The sequence below is a fragment of the Copadichromis virginalis genome, linkage group LG17, assembly GCF_057382275.1.
Source record: "Copadichromis virginalis isolate Kocher_CV1m ecotype Utaka linkage group LG17, C_Virginalis_male_GT1.1, whole genome shotgun sequence".
NCBI lineage: Eukaryota > Metazoa > Chordata > Actinopteri > Cichliformes > Cichlidae > Copadichromis > Copadichromis virginalis.
In genome coordinates this window covers 38,979,469-39,005,035 of record NC_140634.1, presented here as the reverse complement: position 1 = coordinate 39,005,035, position 25,567 = coordinate 38,979,469, and the positions used below count along the sequence as shown (strand labels likewise).

General features: G+C 41.0%; 1 protein-coding gene across 1 annotated transcript in view; it reads right to left on the bottom strand.

Annotated features, from left to right (window-relative positions):
- Positions 1-22,743, bottom strand: part of hmcn1 (hemicentin 1) — an 85,900-nt gene extending 63,157 nt beyond the window's left edge. The window contains exons 1-2 of the mRNA XM_085435920.1: positions 22,165-22,743; positions 1,173-1,243 (exon numbers count right to left, since the gene is read on the bottom strand). Coding sequence (XP_085292046.1) covers positions 1,173-1,243; positions 22,165-22,459 — 366 coding nt within the window. The 5' untranslated portion in view covers positions 22,460-22,743. The remainder of the gene's footprint in view (positions 1-1,172; positions 1,244-22,164) is intronic.
- Positions 22,744-25,567: the final 2,824 nt, after the last annotated feature.

Below are 25,567 nucleotides of genomic sequence, written 5' to 3'. Positions count from 1 at the left end.
CTAGCCACACTGTGTGGAATATATGTCTTGAAAAAAATCCAAAGCACTGATAAAATCTAGTGACTCTAGCTCTACAATCTAGAATATAGTGAAAGACACATCAAATAGAAAATATGCAGGGGAATGTATGAATGCTCATTCTGTCCTTTCCACTCTTCTCTCTGGCTTGTCGGTGGGGTCAAACATAAATATTCTCTGCTGCATTCCAGCAGACACATTACTGTCTGTCTGTCTGTCTGTCTCCAGGGTTCAGTACCAAGCTAGGATGCATAACCCCCAAGAGTAACATCTGGAACGGAGTGAGCCACAGTGGGGGGATTTGGGTGGTAGGTAAAGAGACAGGACTCCTCTTACTCCTCTGAACTCCACCATCTCCCCTCTGGACAATGTTGCACTCCCACATTCCCCCACTGTCCCAAACACTAAGGCTAAGCCAAACCCCAGCGCACGTCGGTTCTTGAAGTGTGGCCTGACTTTTTCTCCCTTCTGAAACACAACTGCCTTCGTGACAGACATTTTTCAATTTTAAGAAAAATATCAATTCCAAAGAGTATATTTTCCACGCTCTTTGGCCAAAGCCTCTTCAGGAGTTGTGCAGGTGAAGAGGTGAGGGGAAGAAAAACAGACTCAGGAATGAAACAGCAAGAGAGAGGAAACTGGATCCCTTCCATGCTATGCGCTCGCACACCAGATTAACAATAGGACATGCCAAGGATGCACAGACACTCGCCAAAGTCTTTCTTCAAAGGGCCTCTGAATGGTACTCATCTTCCCTTTTGTACCAAACTAATTACAGAAATATGCAGAGCTTGCTGTCCATCCATTGTATGTTTTTGTTTATGCATTTCTTTGTAATGACAGGGGAGGTAAAAATGGGGTGAAGTTTCGGGGCTTTTGTGCATCAAAGTCAGCAAACGATCATTTAATTTAATAGGTGCATGGCCCCAGTTACATGAAGGATAGGCATCCGCTAAAGATGAAAACACTAATTGAAGCTCTTTCATCATCCGATGTTGTATGAATGATAAAATTTCTTAATAAGCTCAGCAAGTTGTTCTACCAGCAGATCAGACATGAGCAAAGCCTGCTGCCTTTATCAAAGCCAGATGACCCGAGCATCCAGGCTTCAGCCTCGGTTTCCTTAGACTGATAGATGTGAACTCTGAACCCACCTGAACGTACAGCTCTCTCAGCTCATACTGGAACTTCTTTGGGTCTGTTGTGATTGTAACGGGTCCAATCTCTGCAAACACAAAAGAAGCTGTGTGATTAATAGGGCCACAGGCTCAAGTTTGATGATTAACTGAAAGCATTTTTATTTCGTAAACTCTGCTCTGGGGCCAAATGTTAGCTTTGGCAAGAGCTTGCGGATGTCCAGATAAAAATGTCACAATTTAAAACGCAGTGAGGAAATAAAAGCTATTTAACTAACCGAGGAAGGGAAAGAAGGAAATGTGAAGAAGATACAGATCGATAATAGAAAAGGTAAATGAAGATCGAACGAACAGTGTTTCAAAACACAGATCAGATTCATACAAAGGTTTTTAAAAACTGAAGAAATTCTAATACAGACAGTATGTAATCAAAACAGTTGAAGCAGTATTGTTACAATTTCACAGGATTTATTCATTCTACCATTTTTGGTTTGCAAGCAAAGAGAAATCATACAAAAAATACTGTGAGTAACCAAGTATTAAAGAAGAGGCTTGCTCATCATATTTGGACTCTATTAACAGTTGTGGTCAGAAGTTTGCAAACATCCATCATGGGTGTGACAATTTTTAATGATTTCTTTGAACGATGGGCTGTGAGGTCAGTTTGCATATTAATGATCGAGGAACTGACTTCACAGCCCAACGTTCATTCAGTCGGCTACGTTCAGTTATTTTGCAAATGTATCGTTTATAAGGTTGGTGAAAGCTGCAGTCAGCTGACACTGAAGAAGTCACCTGGTTCTCCCACGGAAAACGTCCAGATGAACACAATCAACCTTTTGGGATTTACTAACCTGGACGATTGAGCATGGATCAAGACATTTCTTTGAACTGTTCTTCTTCTAGGAGGAAATGATTGTACAGCATGAATCTTTAATGTCTTTACAAAAGAAAAAGTATGAATTTATTTTGGATTTGCTTTAATCTACACAGGGTCACGTATAAACATACACTAAATTTGGTTAGATTTGGTTAAATGTCCCCTCAACAAGTTTCTCTTCGACCCAATGCTTTAAATAGCCAGCGAGAAGATTCTGGTGCAATTCTGGATGGATATTTGACCTCTCTTCTGGGCAGAATTATTAATTTCTTTAAATTGATTAATTTATTTAAATTGATTAGTTTGAAGTCCTCCAAACATACATCTTGTCATTGTGTCCAAACAGCTTCTCTGACCATAAAGCAAGCTTTCAAACTTGAAAGTGGAACAGGGGCTTCTTCCTGGAGACGTTAAAATCACTGTGGACAATGACACTGGTGTTCCAGCAGTTTCTAGTTCATGGCAAGCTTGAGCCTTCTCCTGAACATCTCCACATGTCTTGCTTCACAGAGTTTTACATTCCCAAAGTGTTATGTCTCCAGCTGGAGTTGAACCAGCAACCTTTTGCTTGCTGAGTGGAACTGTGCAACACTATTCTACATTTAGCCACAACAAGCAAAACTGTTTTTATTTTCAATTCATCCACGATTATGTTTTATATTAATCATACAGCTTGTCGCGGACCAAAAAGATCATTTTGTGAAACCAACAGGCCAACATTCAAACATTTTCACATTTCAGAAGCTGAACAAGGGAATGTTTGCACACTGGAAAGTTTGAAAAAGTGATCAAAATAGTTAAATTACTATCACCTAACCACTGCTCCTTTCGTTGTACAGGATACAATAAAAGGTTTTCACAATGAACTTCAAATATCTGCAGAAAGAAAAATTTTAGTTTAAAATGACCTAACCAGTTTTCAACAGTTTTCAAGGACAGGTTGTCCAGAAATGGTTCTTCCTGGGAGCTACACAAATGAAGAATAAGAGCCAGATATGCACAAGGAGACAAATCTGAAGGGAACTTGAGATCAGATAAGAGTTTTTTTCTTTCAATGGACAAAATCGCAGAAAGTCGGCAAAACTGTCATACAGATTGTCTCACATTTGACTTTCATATGAAAGCATACCCTTCCTGTAAACTGTCATATACAGAGGAGTTTATGATCAACTCAATAACTGCAAGCTGCTTAGTGCTGTGGCAACAGAACAAGCCCTAATCATCACTCTCCATCGTCATGCTTGACATTTGCATGAGGTGTTTGTGCTGATATGCTGTGTCTGATTTTCATCAAATGTGTTGCTGTGGATTATGGCCAAACATCTCCACTTTGGTCTCATCTGTCCAAAGGACACCGTTCCAGGAGTCTTGTGGTTTGTTTTTGCAAACATAAGCTTTTCTTTGTTCAGTGTTGCTTTCTCCTGGCAAATCTTCCAGATGTGCCATACTTGCTCAGTATTTTTCTAATTGTACTTTCATGAACATCAACATTTAAAATGCTAACTGAGGCCTGTAGAGTCTGAGATGTAGCTCCTTGGTTTTTTGCATTGCATGATCTGACATTAGGTAGAATTTGCTGGGACATCCACTTTTGGAAAGACTGTGGCACCGTGTTAACTCCAAAACATGCTTTTACAGAGTCGGTCACAATTGCTGATGATTGTTGCATAAAATGTACCTGGCTGCTATTTACCCTCTGAATTCTTCTGGAAGCAGTTTTTACTAGTTTACTAGTCATTGTTCACACAAGATTTGACTGTTAAATGACATAAAGAGGCCTGTCTCATAAAAGCTGGAGCTTTACCACATGGTGACAACATGACCAGATTACTTTGTTGTGTCCATTAATAAGCTGCTAAGCATCTTCTTGATCTTCTCAAGTCAAATTGTGTAACTTCAGCCATCGCAACTGTGCTGTGGAAAGAGACTGAGGGGCTGCAAAAAAGACACACACACACGCACACACTATAACCAAATTGCAACCCTGTCACTAAAACCACATTTTTAGTCTCAAAATACCTTCAAACTTGTGGGGATTGGAATTGTGTCCCCATAAGGGCATTTGGTCCCCACAAGTAGAGTAAATGTCCAATGTTTGGGCCCCACAAAGATATGTAAACACAGACACACTCACACACACGCACACACTGGTCCCCTTGTTGAAGAGAGGACAATTACAAAAGACGTTTGAAAACAGATACAGTTTTGCAACAGTCCTCAACTCTGCTGAATGGTTAGCAGAGTCACACTCCCTGCTCAGTTCTGCTCCTGACTCAAATGAGTTCAAATTTAAATATTCATATTTTGCCTGAGATGATGATCCATTATCTACTCTGCATTTACAGCTGCCATCACCTTGCACTCCTTCTCGAAACACAGCCCACAGGCACTTTCAATTTCAATAACAATATTCACAAAGAAGCAAGAAGTAATTTTTCCAAACGACTCAGATTTTGGCATCACTGTAACTCCTGAAGGTGGAGCGAAGGAACATTTGCGGTGATCAGAGACGCTTTTTAAAAACTAACATGGAAATGTTTCTGGCTGCTCTGAAGGGAACATGGATCTCCAGCCAAACTTTTCATAGAAGGAAAAGTTGACATCTCTTTCCTTATGGGAGAAGTTCCTGTAGCTGTTTAAGTATTCTTTAGCATTGAATATGGTGCCCTTTAGCACCGCTGCCCTCTTTGCCGTGGCTGTAGAGTGGAAAACCATAATACTCGTGACATCTAAGCAACATGAGACATAAAAGATTCAACTCTTCAAGCTCTTCTAGTTTAATTAGCTCTGAATTTTACATGTCAGGATGATGCTGCCACTCCTGTTTGTCATTACTTTTCTCTTTAAATGTGTGTTTGTCTACATTTGGAAGCCTGAAAGAGAAACTGTGTGCTTTTCCAATACCAAATAGCCAAATACCTTCTTTGATGCAAAGGCACACTTGTTAGGGGTCAAGTGCTTTGACCCGGGGCATCCTTAAGAGGAGTTAAGAAAAGACATATTATTAGTGCCATTATTTCAAAAGGACATTTTTCTTGGGGGGGGGGGTCATAGAAATAGTTTCATATGTGAAACTTCCTACTTATTTAGTATTTTATGAATTTTAAATAAAATTGGACAACAAAAGGAATCACAGTAATCCCAATTCTATACCTTCATGTGCAAGGGAAACATAACCTTTGGTTTCCACAGAGGAAATAGCTTCTCAGTGATGAACCCATAAAGGCTATGGATGCAGCCAACCGAATGAGCTCAAAGTGAAAAAAAGTCTGACAAACAGGCAACAAAAGAGAAAAAATGGCCGCCAAAAACTAAACAAAAAGGTGTTTTTTGGTGGCGTTAATGTGGTAGTTCTGCTCACTGTTGACAAAAGGGAACTAGAGATAAATAACTAAAACGAGACACTCCAGCCTTCATATGAGCATTCTGGAGCACTGACCTGTATTGCCTGCTCTAAAAAGCATCCATCTGCAAACCACATGCAAGCTCGAATACTTACAGAAGTCTTAATGGGATGGGCAACTGTCCAAAGGCAAACTCACTTTTACCTCCTCTGACATTCAGGCTTGAAGTAATTTGCAAGGAATCACAGAAGCATTTACTGTGCAGTGAGCTTATCTCGCTGTACACCAGCAGCAACAAGGAATTTCAAAGCCAGCGCATGGGAAATTCTGAGGAAAGCTGCGTTATGACTGAAAATTGTCAGAACTGTATAATTTAGAGCTAATTGCTAATGAGTTATGACCATGATGTCATATAATTGTTTGGTTCAAAGGTTTAAAGTTCTCTGTTTGCCACAGTGAGGAGACTTTATGCAGCTTTATGCACTTTTATAGTCCACATTGGTTTTCATTTCTTTTCCACTCCTGAGGTCAAAGAAGTGGATGTTAGCTCACGATCGTACTGCTAATAAAAGCTTAACAACCAAGCCCTTAGAAATGCAGTTTCCTAACAATAAAAGACACAACATAAAGTGTATCTTCTGTTCAGGAATGCCATCGAAGGTTATGTTTACTCGGTGAACAGAACTTTCGAGATTTCAAGATTTATATTAACAACTCATTAGCACTGAGCCTATTGTTTCAAAATGAATTAGCGAGCCACAGTGTGCAGTACATGCAAAGTACTGTACAGAAGTCTTGAGCCGTCCTTCATTTATTTATATTTTCTTTCCAAGGAGCCAGATTTCTCTTTATTTTTAAAGTTGTCGTGAGCATCAGTTTTCCAGGTTTTTCTTTGGACATTGGCTGCTTTTTCAATTATTTTCACAGAAATGTTTTTGTTTGCTAAACGACTTAATTGCAGGCATAAAATAGTACCAACACAGTGATTCCCAAAAAGCTATTATCTAAAAAAACTGTCATATCTTTATCAGCAAGTAATCCAGCAAAGACCTGACGCACAGCCTGAGAGATGCGTCTGGATCCATCTACTGTTTCCTCAAGCAGCATCAGGATTGGCCTGAATGGAAGGGTAGCTGTCAAGAAGCCATTCTTAAGGAAGGAAAATGGGGGGAAAAGAAAGTGAGGTTTGCCAAATTATACAAGAAGTGGACTGAAAATCAGTGGCAAGAGATCTTATGGAGTAATGAATCCAAATTAGAAATGTTTGGTTCAGTTGCTGTCAGTGAGCATCCCCAAAAGCATTGGCTGATGTCGGGGATTTTGTCAAAACCGGCTGAATTATAAATGCAGAAAAGTACAGTCAAGTTGTGATGCCATCTGGAAAGCATCTGACTGGTAACAGCTTTGTTTTTCAGCATAACAATGATCCCAAACACACTTCCAGTGCAGTGAAAGCACACATGAATAGAAAAACATGCAGTGGAACCCTATCAGTCATGACCTTCCCAGAGCCTGGAGGTCAACAATACTGAGGCAGTGTGGGATCATCTTGACGGAGAAGAGTACAACATACAAAGAAGAGTTTTGGATGTCCTTCAACAAGCATGAAGACTACTTAGCTGACTAAGAGAGTTCAGACTGTGTTGAAGAATAAAGGTGGTCACACCACCTGACTTTAAAACCTGTTAGGCTAAATTATTTTTGCCTTGTATACTTTATTTCCACGTGAATCCCAACTATTTCCCATTTTTCTAGCAGGATAAAGAGAAATGAGGGTTGGCTACAGACTTTCGCACAGTACTGTATATGTTATTTTCTTAAATAATGGTCATGTAGGAGACTCTCTGTGGCTTTCTGATCCAACAAAAATCCAACAGGTTACACAACATGTAGCTGTTATAGCACTTAACAGCAGCAGAGGCTGTAAATAAACACAAATATCTGCCATTCTGCTGACTCAAAGCAAAGTCTGCCAGAATAAGAGTGGCTGTCATCTTCATTGTCAGGTTTGGAGTTTAATTCACCTAATCAGCCCCACGGGGAAATGCACAGCACGAGGCAATTACAGTGTGTCGGTGAGGAAAGTGTCCAGAAATCATACTATAAACTATACACATAACAGCAAACAGGTTTGCAGATTCTCGAGGTAACAAATCATTTACATTGAACACGGTGCATATAATGTTCCAGCAATGTTTTCTGCAACAACCCCAACGTGCACCGATCACTTCTAATAGGCATCACTAGTGCACACATGCAAACAGGACAAAACAAATAAAAAAGAAGACTAACATCCAAAAAAGAAGAAAAAAACAGAAGCGCCAAATTGTTTTCCTTCTTTGTTGTCTAAATTGGCGAGCATTACTGCGACACCAGGCGTGATATCAGCCCGAAAGACTTTACCAAACAGGAAATTGTAATCTTGAGAAAGATTAATTCCTACATTTTACTAACTTCATGTGTGTCTGTTTTAAATGGGGGGAAAGTATTGTGGAGAGGAAGTGGTTAGTTAGTCTGACAGGATAATAATGTCCATTTATTCCAAATAACATTTCATTACTTCTGGTGTTGACAGTCACGCGACTCTTTCCCTCACTGCTGCAGAGCAATAACCACACTTCAAGCACAAGCGCTAACACTTCTACTTGGTAGAAGAAGAAAAGAATAGAAAAGAACTAAATAAAATATGGCGTCTGAATTAAAAGAGACACGACTCTATCAATAAAAAGGAAAAACCTCTTCTGGTAAATTTGGCTGGTCAGGTTTTTTAGGGTCAAGTTCAATTCTAAGCAGCTCCCGCTATCTTTGAGTGATTCCCTAGAAGTCTCCTTCTGACGCCTCACTGTGCTCAATTTTATTTCCATCATGCATCTGCGACGTTTGCAGAGGGCAAACATTAACCTGGCACAATCCAGTGTTTTTCTGCAGACCATTTCACACACTCTACATCCAAAGACGATGCATTAAGTGAAGATACTGAGCAGAAGACTGCTCATTGTTGGCCCAGAGTTCTTCTTTCTGTCTTTCTGTTTCCTTTCTAATCTCTTAATCTATATCTTGTTATTCTGCATACCATCCCCAATTTACATCTAATGACTGAACGTTACCCTGAAGCAACAGAGCTGTCAGCACGCAGGATTTCAAAGCACCAAACATCAAACCTGTGACGTAAACTAAGAGAGAAGAAGCACCAGGCAGTTGTGGCCCTGCCTCTCCTGGTGATCGTTAGTCTTTGTAATTGAATGTGACTGGGGACAATGGGCCCCGAAACCACAGATATCTATTAATGGAACTGAATGATCAGACGATGCTACGCACAAATAAATAAAAACTGATGCTCACTGTGTAATCCCTCCCAGATGCACAGACCCACGAGAAGCCTGATCCAGAGTCAGTTATCCATCTGACAGGATAACATGTGCTGGAGACACAGCACAGAGGAGGATGAGACCCGAGGGTACGGCTCACAGTAATTAAACTGGGATAGTTCAGTAGGTAGAGCGGTTGCCCCATGATCGGAAGGTCAGGGGTTCGAATCCCCTGAACGGCTACCCTGAGGTACCCTTGAGCAAGGTACCATCCCTACACGCTGCTCCCCGGGCGCTGCACTGGTGGCTGCCCACTGCTTCACTGAGTGAATGGGTCAAATGCAGAGAAGAATTTCCCCACGGGGATCAATAAAAGTGTACATTATTATTATAAACGTGTCCCATGTGCATGAGCGTCTATGCAAATTTATCACTGTCATTTATGGGAATGTGTGGTATTTTTTAAGAAGTACTCAGATGAGTTGCTAGCATCCGGATCTTTCCTTAAAGCTGATGTTCTCAGAGCCCGCCCTGACCCTGTCTTCAACGCTGACCTTTGACCCCTACAGTTTGTCAGCTGTGTTCAACAACGGTCTGCAAAGCATAAACGACAGCAAGCTCCATCTGGAGCGCATTTACCTTTCTAAACTATTTCGGAATTTAATTTTGTTTTTCACTGTGCAATATAAAAGACATTTCGAGCCACGTATGCCACAGCGCTTTTTGAAACCAGATGTTACCATAACAGACTTTTTAAACTCAGTAAATAATGTTGCCGTCTCGCTATCCTCTGACTATCTGACTAAATGCTTTGTGGAAGCACAAATCTGCAATTTAGGGGTGTTTTAGATTGACTGCAATTTTATTCTTTTGTTTTCAGAATCTGGTTTGGCTTTAAAACATTCACACTTCAAGACAAATCGTATACATGTGAGTAACTCTGCAGAAAGAACAGGCTTGAGGAAAAGTACTCCACAAGAATTAAAAAGGTAAGTAGCAGTCGTTCATTAGCTGCTATTCAAATGCACTCGATTAATTCATCATCAGTAATGTGATCACATCTTTTTTTTAAAGAGAGATTATACAAACTTATATACATTGTATCATCTTATATGACATTAGATCTTTTCAAACATTTAAACTTTTCTTTTTAAACAAAAAACAAAGTAAAATATGAAAAACATCATACCTACACAAGAACAGAAAGTTAAGGAAAAACTAAGTAAATTAGAAAAAAATTAAATAAAAATAAAACAGGGAAAGGGGGTGCTTAAATCCTATGTCTACATTAAATAAGAGGAAATCACAAATCTTTTCCATTTAGTCACAGGGTGGGTAAAATGCATTGCTCTAAATACTGAGAAGGGAAGATTTCAGATATCCCACAAAGGGTGTCCACTGTGAGTGAGATCTTCTCCACTCTCAAAAATGTCCAGACAGTATTAACCCATAGTGGTGCAGATGGAGGCGTAAGAGATTTCTAAAGAAGTAAAATACAGTCTAAGAAGAAGGGAACAGAAAACCAAGACATCAGTTTGCTTGGGAGATATATTAAGAGGGATCATTGGAACTCCAAATATGCCAATTAGAGGATCTTCTTGGATCTGAATTCCAAAAACCTCTGAAAGCACGTAAAGGAAATCCCTCCAAGATTAATGCAAACTTGGACAGAAGAAAAACACATGGCTTAGGTTGCAAGAGGAGGTCACATTGGTCTATAATTGAAGGATAGATTTTTAGATAAATGAAAAATGGACTGTGTTTATTACTTTACACTGCATACAGTCCTCTAAAGCCTTTCTTTACACATGACTTCATACTGACAGAGTTCTGGTCTGATTTATGATCAAATGGTTGGTGCTCTGTATGTTTTCACTTACAAAGTGTCTGTGACTTCATCAGATCAATAGTAACGGACATAAAAGTCTCTGGATCAGGCTCTGATGAATGTTCCTTCTATCAGCTTCACCTATGAAAAACTGAAGATATTAAAAAAACTTGTGGTTATGACTCCCGTGGATGCTTTTTTATGGTCATAACAGGATTTTACAAAACCACCACGACAGCACATTAGAAAGAAGCAGCGTTCGTGAGAAGGATAAAGAAGACAAAGGTGCAGACTTGATGAGCCAGAGCAGCAAGTCTGCCTCTGTTTAGTGTCGGGGACTTTGTCTGTGACCCAGCACTTTGAGCTTATTCTGTATTTTTGAGTTTCTTATGTGAGGTTTAATTATAAATTCCTATTCAAAGGAGCTTGCAAAGAAAAGCGTCTGGACTTCTTTAAGTTACTTGAAGATGTTTCACCTCTCATCCGAGAAGCTTCTTCAGTTCTAAGGTCAAATGGTGGAGAGTTCCAGATTTAAACCCAGTGGGAGTTTCCCCCCACAGAGGGATAAAGGACCCCCTGATGATCCTCTAATCACATGAGCCAAGGTGTGAAACTGGGTGTGGGTCCCAATCAGCCAGGGTTTCGGGTGAGCTCATTGTGAAACCTGGCCCCACCTTATCATGCGAATTCCTGCCCAGACCTCTACATTGGACTGAAGAAGCTTCTCGGATGAGAGGTGAAACGTCTTCAAGCAACTTAAAGAAGTCCAGACGCTTTTCTTTGCAAGCTCCTTTGACTACAATGACCTGGATGACTGAGAACCTTCACAGGCATATAAGTTCCTATAAGTTTTTCTTATTTAGGGCGTAGCTGAGTTTTAGTTTAGCATCTGTCTCTTCGGTTTTGTGTCTTGTTTCTTGTCTAGTCTGTCATGTGTTTTATGTCTGTGGGTTCCATATTGTCAAGCCTGTGTTGTCATGTCTACGTCTCTCCATACTTCCTGTTGTTTTCTTGGTTTCTATCTTCAATGTGTTCAATTTTACTTTTCCCTGTGACATCATTACGCTCATTCGAATCAGCTGTGTCCCCATATGTTTCCACTTCCCTTGGTCACCTCCTGTGTGCATTCATTCTGTGTTTTCATTCGTTCCTCGTCTGGTCGTCTGCTGTGTTCATGTCATATTTCCAGGTTTTTCTATGTATCCATGGCAGTTCATGTTTTAATCTTAGTTCACCCAGTTTAGGTTATTGTTTAGTTTCACCTTTGCCTGTTGTTTCGTAATGTTTTCCAGCCTTAACTGAACGGCTTTCTTCACGTGTCTCACTGTGACAGTTAAGGCTGCAAATGCCTTTTAAGAAAGGGTGAAAACTGGCACAGGCCACAAACACATTGCTGCTTGTGATGTTTCTTGGTCTCCATTATAGAAAAGTCAAAGCACTCACAGCTGGTTGGCCTGATTTTTAAAATTTACTCTCTCTTTGCTAAATGCAGCTTCTTAATTGCAGTAATTGCATTCATTTTCTTTAAAAAAAAAAAAAAAAAAAAAGTAGAAGGCTTAAGAATAAATGGCAACAACTTCAATATTAAAACCACAGAACTGCAAAGCTCATGAATAAGTATTTTATGACAGACTGTAATTACGCCTGCTCATAAGAGACCGGCGGCGTTTTCGGTTCACTATGGCTCTTTTGTTTAACGGGGGAAATTCTAATTGAGCTGAAGCAGACAGAGAAACCTCAGATGCAGCAGATCAGCGCTGTCGACCACACACAGATGCACACTCAGATGTTTGCAGCGGTGATTTCCAAACGGTGTGCCATGGCACAAAGGTTTGTCCAGCTGTGTTGCTGAAAATGTAAAACTGGCCGTGAGCTCGACATGTGCTTCTCATCAGCTTGACGTAGGATACCGTGTACCAAACCATCAGATTAAGCTCAGGCTTCACCCTAAATCCTTAATTGTGAGGTAATAACACAACATAGATGCATACTTTATAAAGGGAGAGGTCTACAAACACAGCTAGTTATGGCTAAGGTGGTCTTTGTGATATATGACTTCCCCCCAGCACAGACTGCCTAAATGCTGATGGTGAGATACATACGTAGCAAAAATCCACACAGTTAAAATCTTCTGGCTTTTCTTCTTGTAGTGAATGAGACGTCAGCCGTGGAGCTTATTATGAAACGCTTTAGCACCACCGTACACACCATAGAACAATTATACAGTGATCAGGCTTCACTGATGCAAAATAAACCACAAACTCAGCTCTCATGTTTCTGTCCATGCTCATATACTGACGCTGACTAAACTTGCTCAGGTACAGCTTCATGGTCCCACTATTATGCCATCAGCAACCTTTTACAAGCATGTAAAGACTCAATTTAAGGAGATTTAAATCTGGCAAGGTAGACAACATTTAAATAAAACAGGAAGACCATATTTTTGGCCACTCTGAGGTAAGTTAACAAGCTATAAACATAATACTGACATATTATCACTTTATAAAGTGGCTGTGGTGAGTTACTGTTCCTAATTACACATCCTGTAGATACAGAACATTTGGAGACTGGAAGTGTTTTGCACAGTACTGTGCAAAAGTCTTGAGCCAGCCCTCATTTCTTCATCTCTTGCTGAGAAAATGGGAAATGCAGTAGGTGCAGTGATTCATGGAAACACACGATACAGCAAATAAGGCAAAAGCAGAATTTGAAAGTCAGCATTTGGTGCAACCATTGTTATTTGCGAACCACATCTCTTAGGCAAGCTGTCTCGTTGTTTCTTTGGGCTGTTTTCAGGAATAGTTCTCCAGGATTCTCGAAGGACATCATCTTTGGATGTTGTTCCATCCACTGCCGTGTAACGTTCAGGTCTGGGCTCTGGGGAGGCTTCTTGACAGCCAAATCCAATGAGACCATTTCTGATGAGGCCTCAGTGAACAGTAGATGGATCAACTGAGCGGCCAGATTTATCTCTTGTGTCCTGTGCCAGGTCTTTGCTGGATTTCTTTCCTATTTCCTAAGGACATGATTTTCGATACTATTCATCCATTGTAGGTGGTTTTGTTCAACTTCCTGGTGCAGATGATTTCACGCCTGTCGAGACTGTTCTGTGATGTTTTGTGTGTGAAAGATTCAACTAAGAAATTGGAACAAATGATGTGATTGTGCACCAGGCTGCTAGTAACAAAGTGCCTGAAGACACAATTTAAAATCGGTTCTTTGCTAAGTTGTCTGGTGACGACAGATTCGTTTCATGAGTTAGGCATCGTTTTCATGCTTGGGTGATTCAGAGTTCAGCGTTAAGTAACTTAACAAACACACAAAGTGGCCAAGCCCAAGGACTGAAATGAAAATTAGTGAAAAAACTCAAAGACCTTCAGAAGGTCTGGAGAGTTTATTTGCTTTACATTTACTTATTCTGATAACCTGATTATCTGTATTATAATAAATAGACCTCACTATACCCTAATTGTATGTATACTGTCTGCATCAGAGGGATGCAACATTAAATTTGATATGAAACGCTGCACAAAACGTGGTTTATAAGAAAATCTCAGAGGAATTTGACCATTTTGTTCCACAAACTGAGGGTTTTGCTACACGTCTAAGGTTACTGTTTTCCTGTTCTGGGTCAGACATATTTATCTGACCTGTCCCTAACTCTTACCATGTGTTCTGGGTCTGAGCAGCAAGTCATCTAACTTCATTTAGGAGAGCCGAGTCCTTGAGGATATCAGGTGATTTTGATAACAGCTGCCGCTGGCTGTCTTTTCTTGGTTGGGGGCTTTTAAAGGCTTCTTTCATTTTAGCTGCCGTGTTCTGACTACATTAGTTTTTTGGTCCAAACCACACTTTCAAACGCCCCACTACACAGTCCAAATGGGTAGTTTCCAGCTGCTTGGTGCCAGCTATACCAGCTGCAGGCACACATGTATGATGTTGTATGTTGAGTATTTGCCATTCTGCATTTTTACTGCTTTATTACTCATAATAATAAGCCCAGCCTCTGCACTTTTACTGTTGCCCTTTCATTGAGGCTGTCTTTAAAACAGCATAATCAGTTGATGTCTAGACTACATTATTGAGGAAATTACTTTTCTAAGGATTGTTTTAGCTAACAAATTCATCTGATTTCATTGTTTTGCATCATACACTTAGAGTCTGGAGGACTCATTTGGAACACGTTAGATTTACTCTCATGTAGACCTGACGCCAAAGTTGAACATTCCCATGGTTTGCAATGGCATGATCTCATGTTGGCTGTGACTTCCAAGGCGGTGATTTATTATTCTTTAGTGTGTAAATTGTACACGGTACTACTGAGTGTTAGTACATTTTAGGTGCAACATCTGTAACATTTCAGTGTGGACCAAGTGAGATATTACAAGAGCAATGCGTGTCTTCCAAAATGATCAAGGCTACCATATTGTCTGCAGTTGAACAGTTCTCTCAAACATGCACAGGAGTACATGTTTGGGACACGAGTGGTATAATTTAGCTTAATACGTGATTACATAGCTCTGAATCCTTAAAACTTAAAACGTATTTCTAACTCGCAGGAGAGAAATAGCAGAAAAGGTGAGCTCACAGAGAATCATCAGTCAACTATGGAGTTCATTTCAGCACTGCAGTTTTTAATAGCAAGGGGGGGGGGGGGGGGGGGTCACTTTCCCTAATCTCAGCCTCAGCTTTGATAAGCACTCTGTGTACCACCATTATGTGCACTACAAAGACAGAAAAAGACATTAACAGCTAGCCAGTTGCTAATCTTTTTAGCTGGTAAAGTGTCAGCTACACTATATGGACAAAAGTACTGGCCACACATTTTAATTTTTAAATTCAGGTGTCTTTGGGCCCACTGCCACAGGTGAACAAATCAAGTCTTCCCTCTTAGATATTTCACAATCAGGAAACGTTTAGGCACCGCAACAACTTGGACACAAGTATAGATAACTTGTTATTAATCTCCGTCTCTCTTCCACAGCATGTCTTCATCCTGTCTTCCTTCTCTCATCCCAACCAATCACATCAGATGGCCCCGCCCCTCCCTGAGCCTGGTTCTGTCGGAGGTTTCTTCCTGTTAAAAGGGAGTTTTTCCTTCCCACTGTCGCCAAAGTGCTTGTTCATAGGGGATGATTGTTGGGTTTTCTCTGTATCTACTATTGTAGAGTCTACCTTACAATATAAAGCGCCTTGAGGTGACTGTTGTGTGATTTGGCGCTGTATAAATAAAATAAAATTGAAGTGAAGTGACAGACCATGTAAAATTACATCATTTTCATTCCTTGCACCTGGCGGTTCTCAGAGGAATATTTTTTGTGTTTGTTACCACTGACCTATGAATTATTCAAACATACACAAGACACTTAACTCAGGGGATGAACCAGCAGCCTCGCACAAAAGACACAAATTTGTTTCCCATTTCTTTCGTTGAATCTACAAAAATATTAACGATCACAGTATTTTACATCAACATAGTGATTCTCAAAAGCTGTTAGCTGAAAACTTGACGCGTTTGGGTGTGTTGCTGGGTCCTGAGAGATGCATCTGGGCCTCGAGCTCCTCCATGTACAGTCCACCAAGGCATCATCAGAAATGGTTTCAGTAAGGAGGTTAGCTTTTAAGAAGCCGCTCTTAATGAAGGGAAAAAAGGCGGAGATGTGCCAAGAACAAGGCAAGAACAAGAACTGGACTGAAAATCAATACTAAAGAAACATCGAAAGAGGCACAGCAGTGAGAGTCTTCAGCCATGGAGGCACGGTGGAGGCTCCGTCATGTTTGGCACTGCTTCATTCATGCTGTTGGGGATTTAGTCAAAGGGTTGCAGTGAGACTTTTAATCCAATACCATCTGGATAGCATCTGAGTAACAGCACCTTCATATTTCAGCATGACAATGATCCCAAAACCAGCATCAAAAACATACCTGGATAGAAAAGCAGTGGAACACGATCGGCCCCTGATCCGTCCTTCCCAGAGCCCAGATCGAAACATTACTGAAACAGTGGGCTCATCAGGACACAGAGCAGAACAAAAGGCAGCCAACAGCCAAAGCTTTGTCCTTCAAGAAGCCTGGAGCACGTTTCCTAAAGACTACTTGAAGAAATGACAAGAAAGCTTTCCTAAGAGTGTTCAGACTGTCTCTAAGAATAAACGTGATCATACCAAATATTGACTTTCAAGCTTTCTAGACTTGTGCAAACTCTGTTTTTGCCTTATATGCTGTAATTCTATGTATGTTTGAGCATTTCAGTAAAACGCCTATTTCTGATTTTACTGGAAAAAGAAAAAGAAAAGGGATGGCTCAAGACTTTTACACAATATTTTACGTCTGGTCATGATAGTCACAAGCTAACCCGTCAACTTACTTAACAATGTAATTATACAGAAGTGCAAGCTCACACATTTTTCACTGTCCAGCACCGCTCCTTCCCAGATGATGACGTGTGTGGAAAATCTTTTATATGAAATTGTTTCACCACTGCTTTCTGTTTCAGGTTCATGTCTTGACAGCCAGACACTTATCCAAAAAACACAAACAAGAGCAGAGCTACAAAAGGTCAAAGGGATACTGGCAGGAGCCCAGACAGTGATGTCAAAGAGTCTAGAAGGTCACAAGGACATTGAACCTCAGGTTGATGAGCCTCCAGTGGAGATTAGAAAACAAGTTCACACAGCAGAGAGAGAAAAATGTTTGACAAATACTTCACGAATGGGCCACTTACTACGCATGGGGTTATGTGGGCCAGTGGATCCTAAGGTCATCTAGATGTGACTGTTTTTTAAAAGGCAAGAAGATCCTTGAACCTTAGGATCTGTAAAGCTGTCGAAGTTTTAAACATAAAGGATAAAGTGTGACGCGGTTTTCTGTAGCAGTCTTCGGGGATGAGCGTCCAAGATGAAAGAAGTCGCTCAGTGACAACTGGAAACCTTCCACTCGTGTGTCGTGAGTTGAACCCACTGAACTACGAGCACCTTGGGCCACGTCATGAGGTGCAGCCCTAAAAGTTAATACCTATTTTAATACTCCGCATCCATTAAAACATAAAACTCACAGACACAGTTTCAGTCTGCCACACTTTTCTCTCCTCCTCTATTTTCTCCCGAACCTCCACCTCTCTCTTTTGGCATTCCTGCCTAATAGCATCATTACTGACTCTGTCCAGCTAAACGCCGGCTGCGCGTAATCTCACACGGGCGGGGCAATTCAGACAAAAAAAAGCTACTCTGGAAGGAAGGAAACAAAGGGACGAGGGGTAGAAAAGGACGCGAACGCCAGCATGGAGGGCTCTGTGATAACGGCCTTTGATCTTGCAGAGAAGGCAGAAGCTATTCCATCATCTCCTCCCATCACTCCGCACTCCTTTGGTCGATCTCCTTCTAACTTAGATAACTTGGATGGAAATTTTTAGCAAGGAAGGCCAACAACTTACTGGAACCAACCCCGAGATCTCGCAGCTGAAACACAAAGAACGTGCAGAATAAAACAAGCAAAACTCCAAGAAACACGTCGGTGGTTTGTTCCATTTTCAAAACCTTCACGCTGATGTCACGCAGGCATGAGTCAGTAAAATCTGTCCATCTTTCATCCTTTCTCTGTTTGGACTTTAGCTTCCACAAACACATTCATTGTAGGGAGACAAAAGACATTACGGTGATTAATGATACTCTCTGCCTAACGTAGATCTTTTTAAGTCTTTATCATATGGTGAGTGACAGGAGAACGGCGGCTAAGCTGTCATCCCTGATGGACAACATCTCCCACCCCATGCAGCAGACTGTGACAGCACTGAGCAGCTCCTTCAGTGGGAGACTGCGGCACCCACGGTGTGGGACGGAGAGATTTCGCAGGTCTTTCCTCCCCACTGCTGTCAGACTCCATAATAAAGACTTTAACTGATCAAGCACACACATCCATACATATGCAATAATACTAAGTGCAATAATCCTTTCTGTCATCGTTGTATTTTTACTCAGTTGTATATAGTATTTGTATTTGTATTCTATTTTTATCTTATTGTATATTTATTTTATTTTATTCTACTGTATATAGTATATTATTTTATTCTATTCTGTACAGCTGTGTACTGTATTTATTCTTATTGTATTCTAATTTTTGCCTCATAACTTTTGCACTGTCCACTTCCTGCTGTGACAAAACAAATTTCCCACGTGTGGGACTAATAAAGGTTATCTTATCTTATCTTATATATTTTCAGAGTAGATCAAAGAACCCTAAGTCACAATGGCAACCCTACTCTAGCTCATCTATCTTTAAAATAGAAAAAGTGTTAGGTTTAGGTGTTAACTATCAGTTTTAAGGATAACGGTGTTTCATCCACACTCAATGAAAGTGTAGTCATTTTCACTATATCCTCAGTCCTACTGGAAGTGTGTCGACACCATCAAAACCAGCAACAATGCAAGATAGGACTGGTAGAGCATTACCGCAGATCATAGACGTCACTGACCGCAAAGGGTTTGCAAACAAATATTAAACCCGATTATGCTGTTGTGTACATTTTTGCAAGTTTATTTAAGTCCTCTAAAGTGGAAGACGGTGCTACCCCCAAACGCCTTAGACACCCTCCATTAAGCTGGAGTGTGCACTACAACATAGTGTCAAGGTTTAAAGGCTCTCTGACTTTCCTGGGCACGTTAGGAACCAGGTGCTGGGTTTGGATCCGTCTTAACCTTGGACGGTTAAACATTAACACGAGCAAGCGTCAGACACTCACAAACACATCCTCTCACAGCGAGGTAGTAGCTACATGGACGTGTGTGTATGTAAGGATGCCAACAGGGCCATGCAGACAGATAAGTGTCTACCATTTTATTTCCTGTCATTGTCATGCAGTGTTTGTTTCTTTAATTGAAACAATGCACAAACTGGCATTAGTCTTGGGCTAGAGGCCACGTTTCGTAGCTCGGGAAGAACGGAAGCATCGTGAAATGAGTTTAATTGTCTGTAAACTCTCAAATAAATGTTCCAGAAGTGCAGCGAGTCTGTTTGCAACGCACCTTTGGCTTCTCTGCATGAGCCTGAAGTCCTTATTGACAGATTGATCGTCAGACTGCAGCCAGAGAAGCGAGATGTTCGTGTTTGTAGCTGTCCAGGACTCTTCTGTACAGCCACTTCTCTCATTAAGCGAATGCCCATTTCAAGAGTAATGACATATTGTATTGTTAAGAACACAGGCAGACTTCAGCGGTAAACACACAGCCCTTGCACTGTGGTAAAATGACTTGTGAAGGATCCTGTGCCTTTCTTTCTTTCTCTGCCTGCAGGATGGAGGAAAGGGGGGAGGCTTCCTGACTGATCTTCCCACACAGGCCTGACCCCAATATCCAGGCATCCTCCTGACTCTTTAGCTTCACACACGTTCAGGCAAGCACGCACAGACACAAAGATTGCAAACACACTCTCTTGTTTACAGTGTCGGATTGCAGTGTAAATAAAAAGGGAAGCTCTGATTTAAAAGCAGCCAAGTCAAACAGGAGGGACTGCGTTATCGCACCACGTTGGATGCAAAGCAGAGAAAATGGATCCGCGGCACAATGAAGCAAACCCTTAATAAAACAAAACCGACTCTCTCCGAGGAGCCGGGATTTTGTTGGAAAAGGACCAAAAGTGGGAGAGAGACGGGGTCAGAACATTTGGCAAAATGCTCTGCTACCCCTGCTTGCAGTGCGCTGCAGTAATCATTCCTCTATTCCGCCGGGGGTGTCGGAGCACACATCCTGACATCCTCGTAAACACTTTAAGAAGCAGACAAACGTCACAAACACAGAGAGGAGTCGACGCTGGAGCGCTCAATCGAGCTGTTGTGTTTCACTACCAAAGGATAATCTTATAATCACTTCTCAATGAAGTCAACATTTCCTCTAAATTAAACCCTTCAGTTACACAAACAGGTTAAAACCGCAGCATTCTTTCACTACTGTCTCTCTGTCCAAGAGCATCGCTAATCACCTAAGATTTACTTTCCCCACAGAGGCACGCACTAATGAATTCATCATTTGTAAGATTTGTGTATACTGTGCATTTTTTCCTCCTTGAATATAATTATTATTCTAGGCACAGAGCAGACTGAAACAATGATTGAAGAAATGTGCTTCATGAGAATTTGTGACATGCTGAAACTGAAAAGAGAAAAAAAACATCTGGAATAGGAATCTGTGTCTTCACCTCACAGATCACCTCCGTCTATTCATCTTTTCTTTCCATCCTTCAGATCCTGGAATGTTTGTTGCTCCGAGTGCATTTAGAAAAAATGTAGGTACTCTACATACAACATTAAAATACAAAAGCATTGTGTTTCATGCACTTTGTGAAGTAATATTCACGAAGCACATTTTGCAGAATGCTACGTATGGAAACTAAACATTAAATGCATGCAACAGCATGTCTTCATCCTGTCTTCCTTCTCTCACCCCAACCAGTCGCAGCAGATGGCCCCGCCCCTCCCTGAGCCTGGTTCTGCCGGAGGTTTCTTCCTGTTAAAAGGGAGTTTTTCCTTCCCGCTGTCGCCAAAATGCTTGCTCACAGGGGGTCATGTGATTGTTGGGTTTTTCTCTGTGTGTAGGGTCTACCTTACAATATAAAGCGCCTTGAGGCGACTGTTGCTGTGATTTGACGCTGTATAAATAAAGTTGAATTGAATTGTGGTACACTTAAATGCTGGTGAAAAGTAACCATTGAGCCTCCTTGTTTTGAATGAAATAATCACGAAAGGGGCTTCCACTCGCTGGGCCCACGTCCTCATTTTAGTTTTGACAGCGTTCCTAGTAGGTAAAGGTGATGCTTGGACATGAATTGAGCTGCGGTTTGGGGACTGGTGACAGTCTAGCAGATCCTCATGCACTAAATAGAAGTGAAGAAGTTAAAGAATTGAGAACAAGGAAGGAGGGTGGGGCAGGTAAACGAGAATGAACAGCTTGCAGAACTGAGGGAACCTATATAGATGACAATCGGAAAGAGCGTGTTTGGAGGCGTGGTCCCACTCCTGAAATTCCGATACATAATCTCCAATTAAAGAGACAAAGGTGAGTCAACATTACCACCCAAATATTCAAACCCTAAATGATGACTTTAATCTGCTGTTGTTCAATAAGACCAATAAGACTGATGTCCTCAGTCTTACATTACTCTTCACAAGGACTCCGTTCTTGTCAGATGTGTGTGTTGAATATTTGGAAATGTTTTATCTTGTATGACCCCCCCCCCCTCCCCATGCACCTCTGAAGACTAATACTAGCCAGGGATACTGTTTGACTGCCCAATAAAATACAGCCTAGGCATTACTTTTCAGAATGAGAGAGCACCCACGAGTGATGATAATCATCAAGCTGCACTGCAAACCTAAAGCCACACAGTAACCCTGGCGGAATGCTAATGATACAGTGACCGCCAGGCTGAACATCTGTGCGAGATGAAATGCCCCAGAAGTGCCTCCCGTGGAGGTGTGAGGAGGTTAAGGCAGTCAGACGGCGGCCTGTGAGCAAACTATCACATTTGTCACACCTCTGTCTGCTTTTGTTTAGACTGCGAAGAGTAAGCACCAAATCATCACATTTAAAGAGAAGAAAAACAAGAAAAAAGAAGCAGAATTGACCTAATCAAACCATCTCTTCGTCTCTTATTACATTACCTGGGTCGTGAAAGGGCACCAGGGCAAAGTTATACAAAGGTCTCTTCGGTCTGCTCAGGGATGTCTCCAAAATCTTGGATGCGCCCTCTATCACTTGGACCAAGTCGTCGTACATGGAGCCGGTCACATCAAAGACGAACGCCAGGGTGGATGCGCCCTCCGGGATGTCCTCCTTTACGGCCCCCGTGTTTGCGTCTTGCCCTGCGGCCAGCGCCACTGAGAGGACGAGCGGAAGCCACATCAGTGATCCAGGAGTCTTCTCTGTCATTGTTTCACGATATTTTGTTTTCGCCATTGGGAAACTCAGAGTGAGTCTCGAGATAGAGGCAGAGACATCTGGCTCTCACCAAAAAGTTTTGAAAATTTATAAGAGTTGATCAAATTCCCAGCATCAGCGAAAGAAACACGGGAATCTCCCGGTGCAGCTTTCGAGCGCCTACTTTTTGGTTCTCCTGCAGTCTGTTGTTTCCTCTCAACGCTCAAGCTTAACTTCTGTTCCCAGCAGCTGTGGCAGCCCCTGTTCCCTCAGATCTGCAGAGTCAGAGCCCCTGTTCAGCTCTGTCATACAAAGACCACCTCTCAGCTGGCCAGAAAGTCTCCAAGGCGCAGACTACTTCCCATGCACAATAGCAGCGCTATGATTGGACAAGATGTTTTGGGTGAGTTCCTTTACTTCAGCAACGACACAAAAGTACCACAGTACGATTATTTCTTAAAAGCTGTCGTTATAATTCATTTTTGACAGATTCTTTTTAAATACCGGTGTAAGCTTTGACGCCGGGGCATGAACTGGACATGCCTGGGACGCTCACCTAAAGTGAAACGAGCTGAAATAAATGAAGGTCTGCAGTATTGGGGATTTTGAGCACTACTGCCATCTAGCGACTGCAACTTGGCTTTTACACAAATTTTGTGTTAACCCAGTTGTGTTAAAGGTTTTTAATAAAAGGCCCATTTTATTTAAAAAAAAATAGTAATAATAATAATTTTAAAAAAAACCCTCATTGTCAGTATCAAAACTGAAGATCGTTTTGCATGGAAAGAAAATCAAATGTTTATCAGAAGTTTTTATTGCTGTGGACCGGCTGTACGTGGACGGACAGCTCCACCGCGACCCCAACATCACTCCGTGGCTGTATTAACCTCACACCAGATAAGAATCAGCTGCACCATTTCCCTATCCACTCACACTAACTTGCATTAACATCTGTTTAACTTACCAGTATCAAATCGCATCTTAAAGTGTGATTTCATAGCAGAATTAACACCGTCACTCTCCGTCAGTGATTTAATTGGAATGTTTACGTTTTGTTTCTGTTTTTTTTTTTCTTCTCGTTTTTTTTTTTTTTTTTTTTTTTCTCCTCCTCTCTTTTCCCCCTCTTGCTTTTATGCTGCTCACCCCTGTCCTTGGTTTCTTTCTTTATTCCTTTCACTGCCTCGATCACCTGCTTCGACACTCATCCACAAACATCCTTTATTTCTTTCGACACATACGCACCATGCGCTCAACGGCAGCACATTTACATCAGTCAGACAGCGCACACAGTCATATAAGATACACACACACTTAAGCCAAGCCTACTCATATTAGTAACTATGCATACACAAAGTCAGACTCAGGGAGCATCTCGCCACACATTTTTTCTCTCTCTCCTTCTCTTTATTTATGAACAAGTGACGTATTCTCTCCACCTGTCTAAGCGACGCACACAGCATACATCCCTAGTTATACACAAACATCTATGGGTACACTGAGGTTCATTACATGGAATATAAATGGAGCTGGCTCCAGAGAAAAGAGGTTAAAAATTTTTAACCAACTCAAAAAACTACAGGCGGATGTTGTCCTATTACAAGAGATCCACAGACCTCTTAGAGGTTCGAATGAACTTAAAACACCTGAGTTTCCTAATATGTTCTCAGCTTGTTATAATTCTAGACAAAGGGGAGCAGCAATTTTAATACATAAAAATATTAATTTCACAGTACTCAATACAGTTATAGATCCAGAGGGCAGATTCTTAATCATTAAACTATCTATACGTGATAAAAAGCTATGTATTGCAAGTGTATATGGTCCAAATGTTGATGATCCCTCATTCTTTCACGGTTTTTTCAGTGCACTCTCTGAACACTTAGATGGCACACTTGTTCTTGGAGGTGACCTCAACCTTGGACTAAATGAAGACATGGATAGGCTCAATACAGCGGGAACTCAGCGTAATTGGCAGTCCACAAATATAATCAAACAATATATGAGTGACTTTGGTCTTTGCGATGCATGGCGCTCTCTTCACCCCACCAGTAAGGAATATACTTTTTTCTCACATGTCCATCACTCCTACTCTCGTCTGGATTATTTTTTGGTCAGCAGCTCACTGCTGTGTGACATTTCAGACACTGAGATTCACCCTATAGCTGTCAGCGATCATGGTCCTGTATCTTTAACACTAATGCACAAGAATAATACTACGCCAAGAAAAAACTGGAGATTTAATATATCACTACTTAAAGATGAAGACTTTATTAAATATTTTAAAAAAGAGTGGACTTCGTATTTAGACTATAATGACACTCCCGAAACATCAGCTTCTGTTCTATGGGAAGCAGGGAAAGCTGTGATGAGAGGTAAAATAATTTCTTTCTCATCACATAAAAAGAAAAAAGAAAACAAAAATATTCAGGAATTAGAAAAAACCATCAAATCCCTAGAAGAAGCCTACGCGTCCCACCAAGATCAGGAAACATTGAACAAAATACGCAAAACAAAACTAGAATTAAATGAGATAATTGATAAAAAAACAAAATTCTTAGTACAAAGACTACGCCTACAAAATTATGAACATGGTAATAAATCCGGTCAATTTCTAGCAAACCAGCTAAAAATAAATAAAGAAAAAACAACTATATGTGCTGTTCAAGATTCATCTGGGAACACATTATATGAACCGATACAAATAAACAACATTTTCAGGGATTTCTATAAAACGTTGTATTCACCACAAATAAACCCATCTAAAAAAGAAATTGATCAGTTTTTGGATAACATAACTCTTCCAAAATTATTGGACACTCAAGCAATGGCACTGGATTCACCACTGACACCAGGTGAACTCCAGGAAGCTCTGATAAGTATGCCCAATAATAAGGCTCCAGGTCCAGACGGCTTTCCTGCAGAATTCTACAAAGAATTCTGGTCGATTCTAGCACCAGTTTTCTACAGAACGTTGTTGGAAATTAAAGAAAAGGGCAGACTTCCATCAAATATGAATTTTGCAAACATTCATCTCCTGCTAAAACCAGGCAAAGACCCCGTATATCCCTCAAGCTATCGTCCAATATCCCTTATAAATGTAGACCTTAAAATAATCTGCAAAGCTCTCTCAAAGAGACTGGAGAAAAT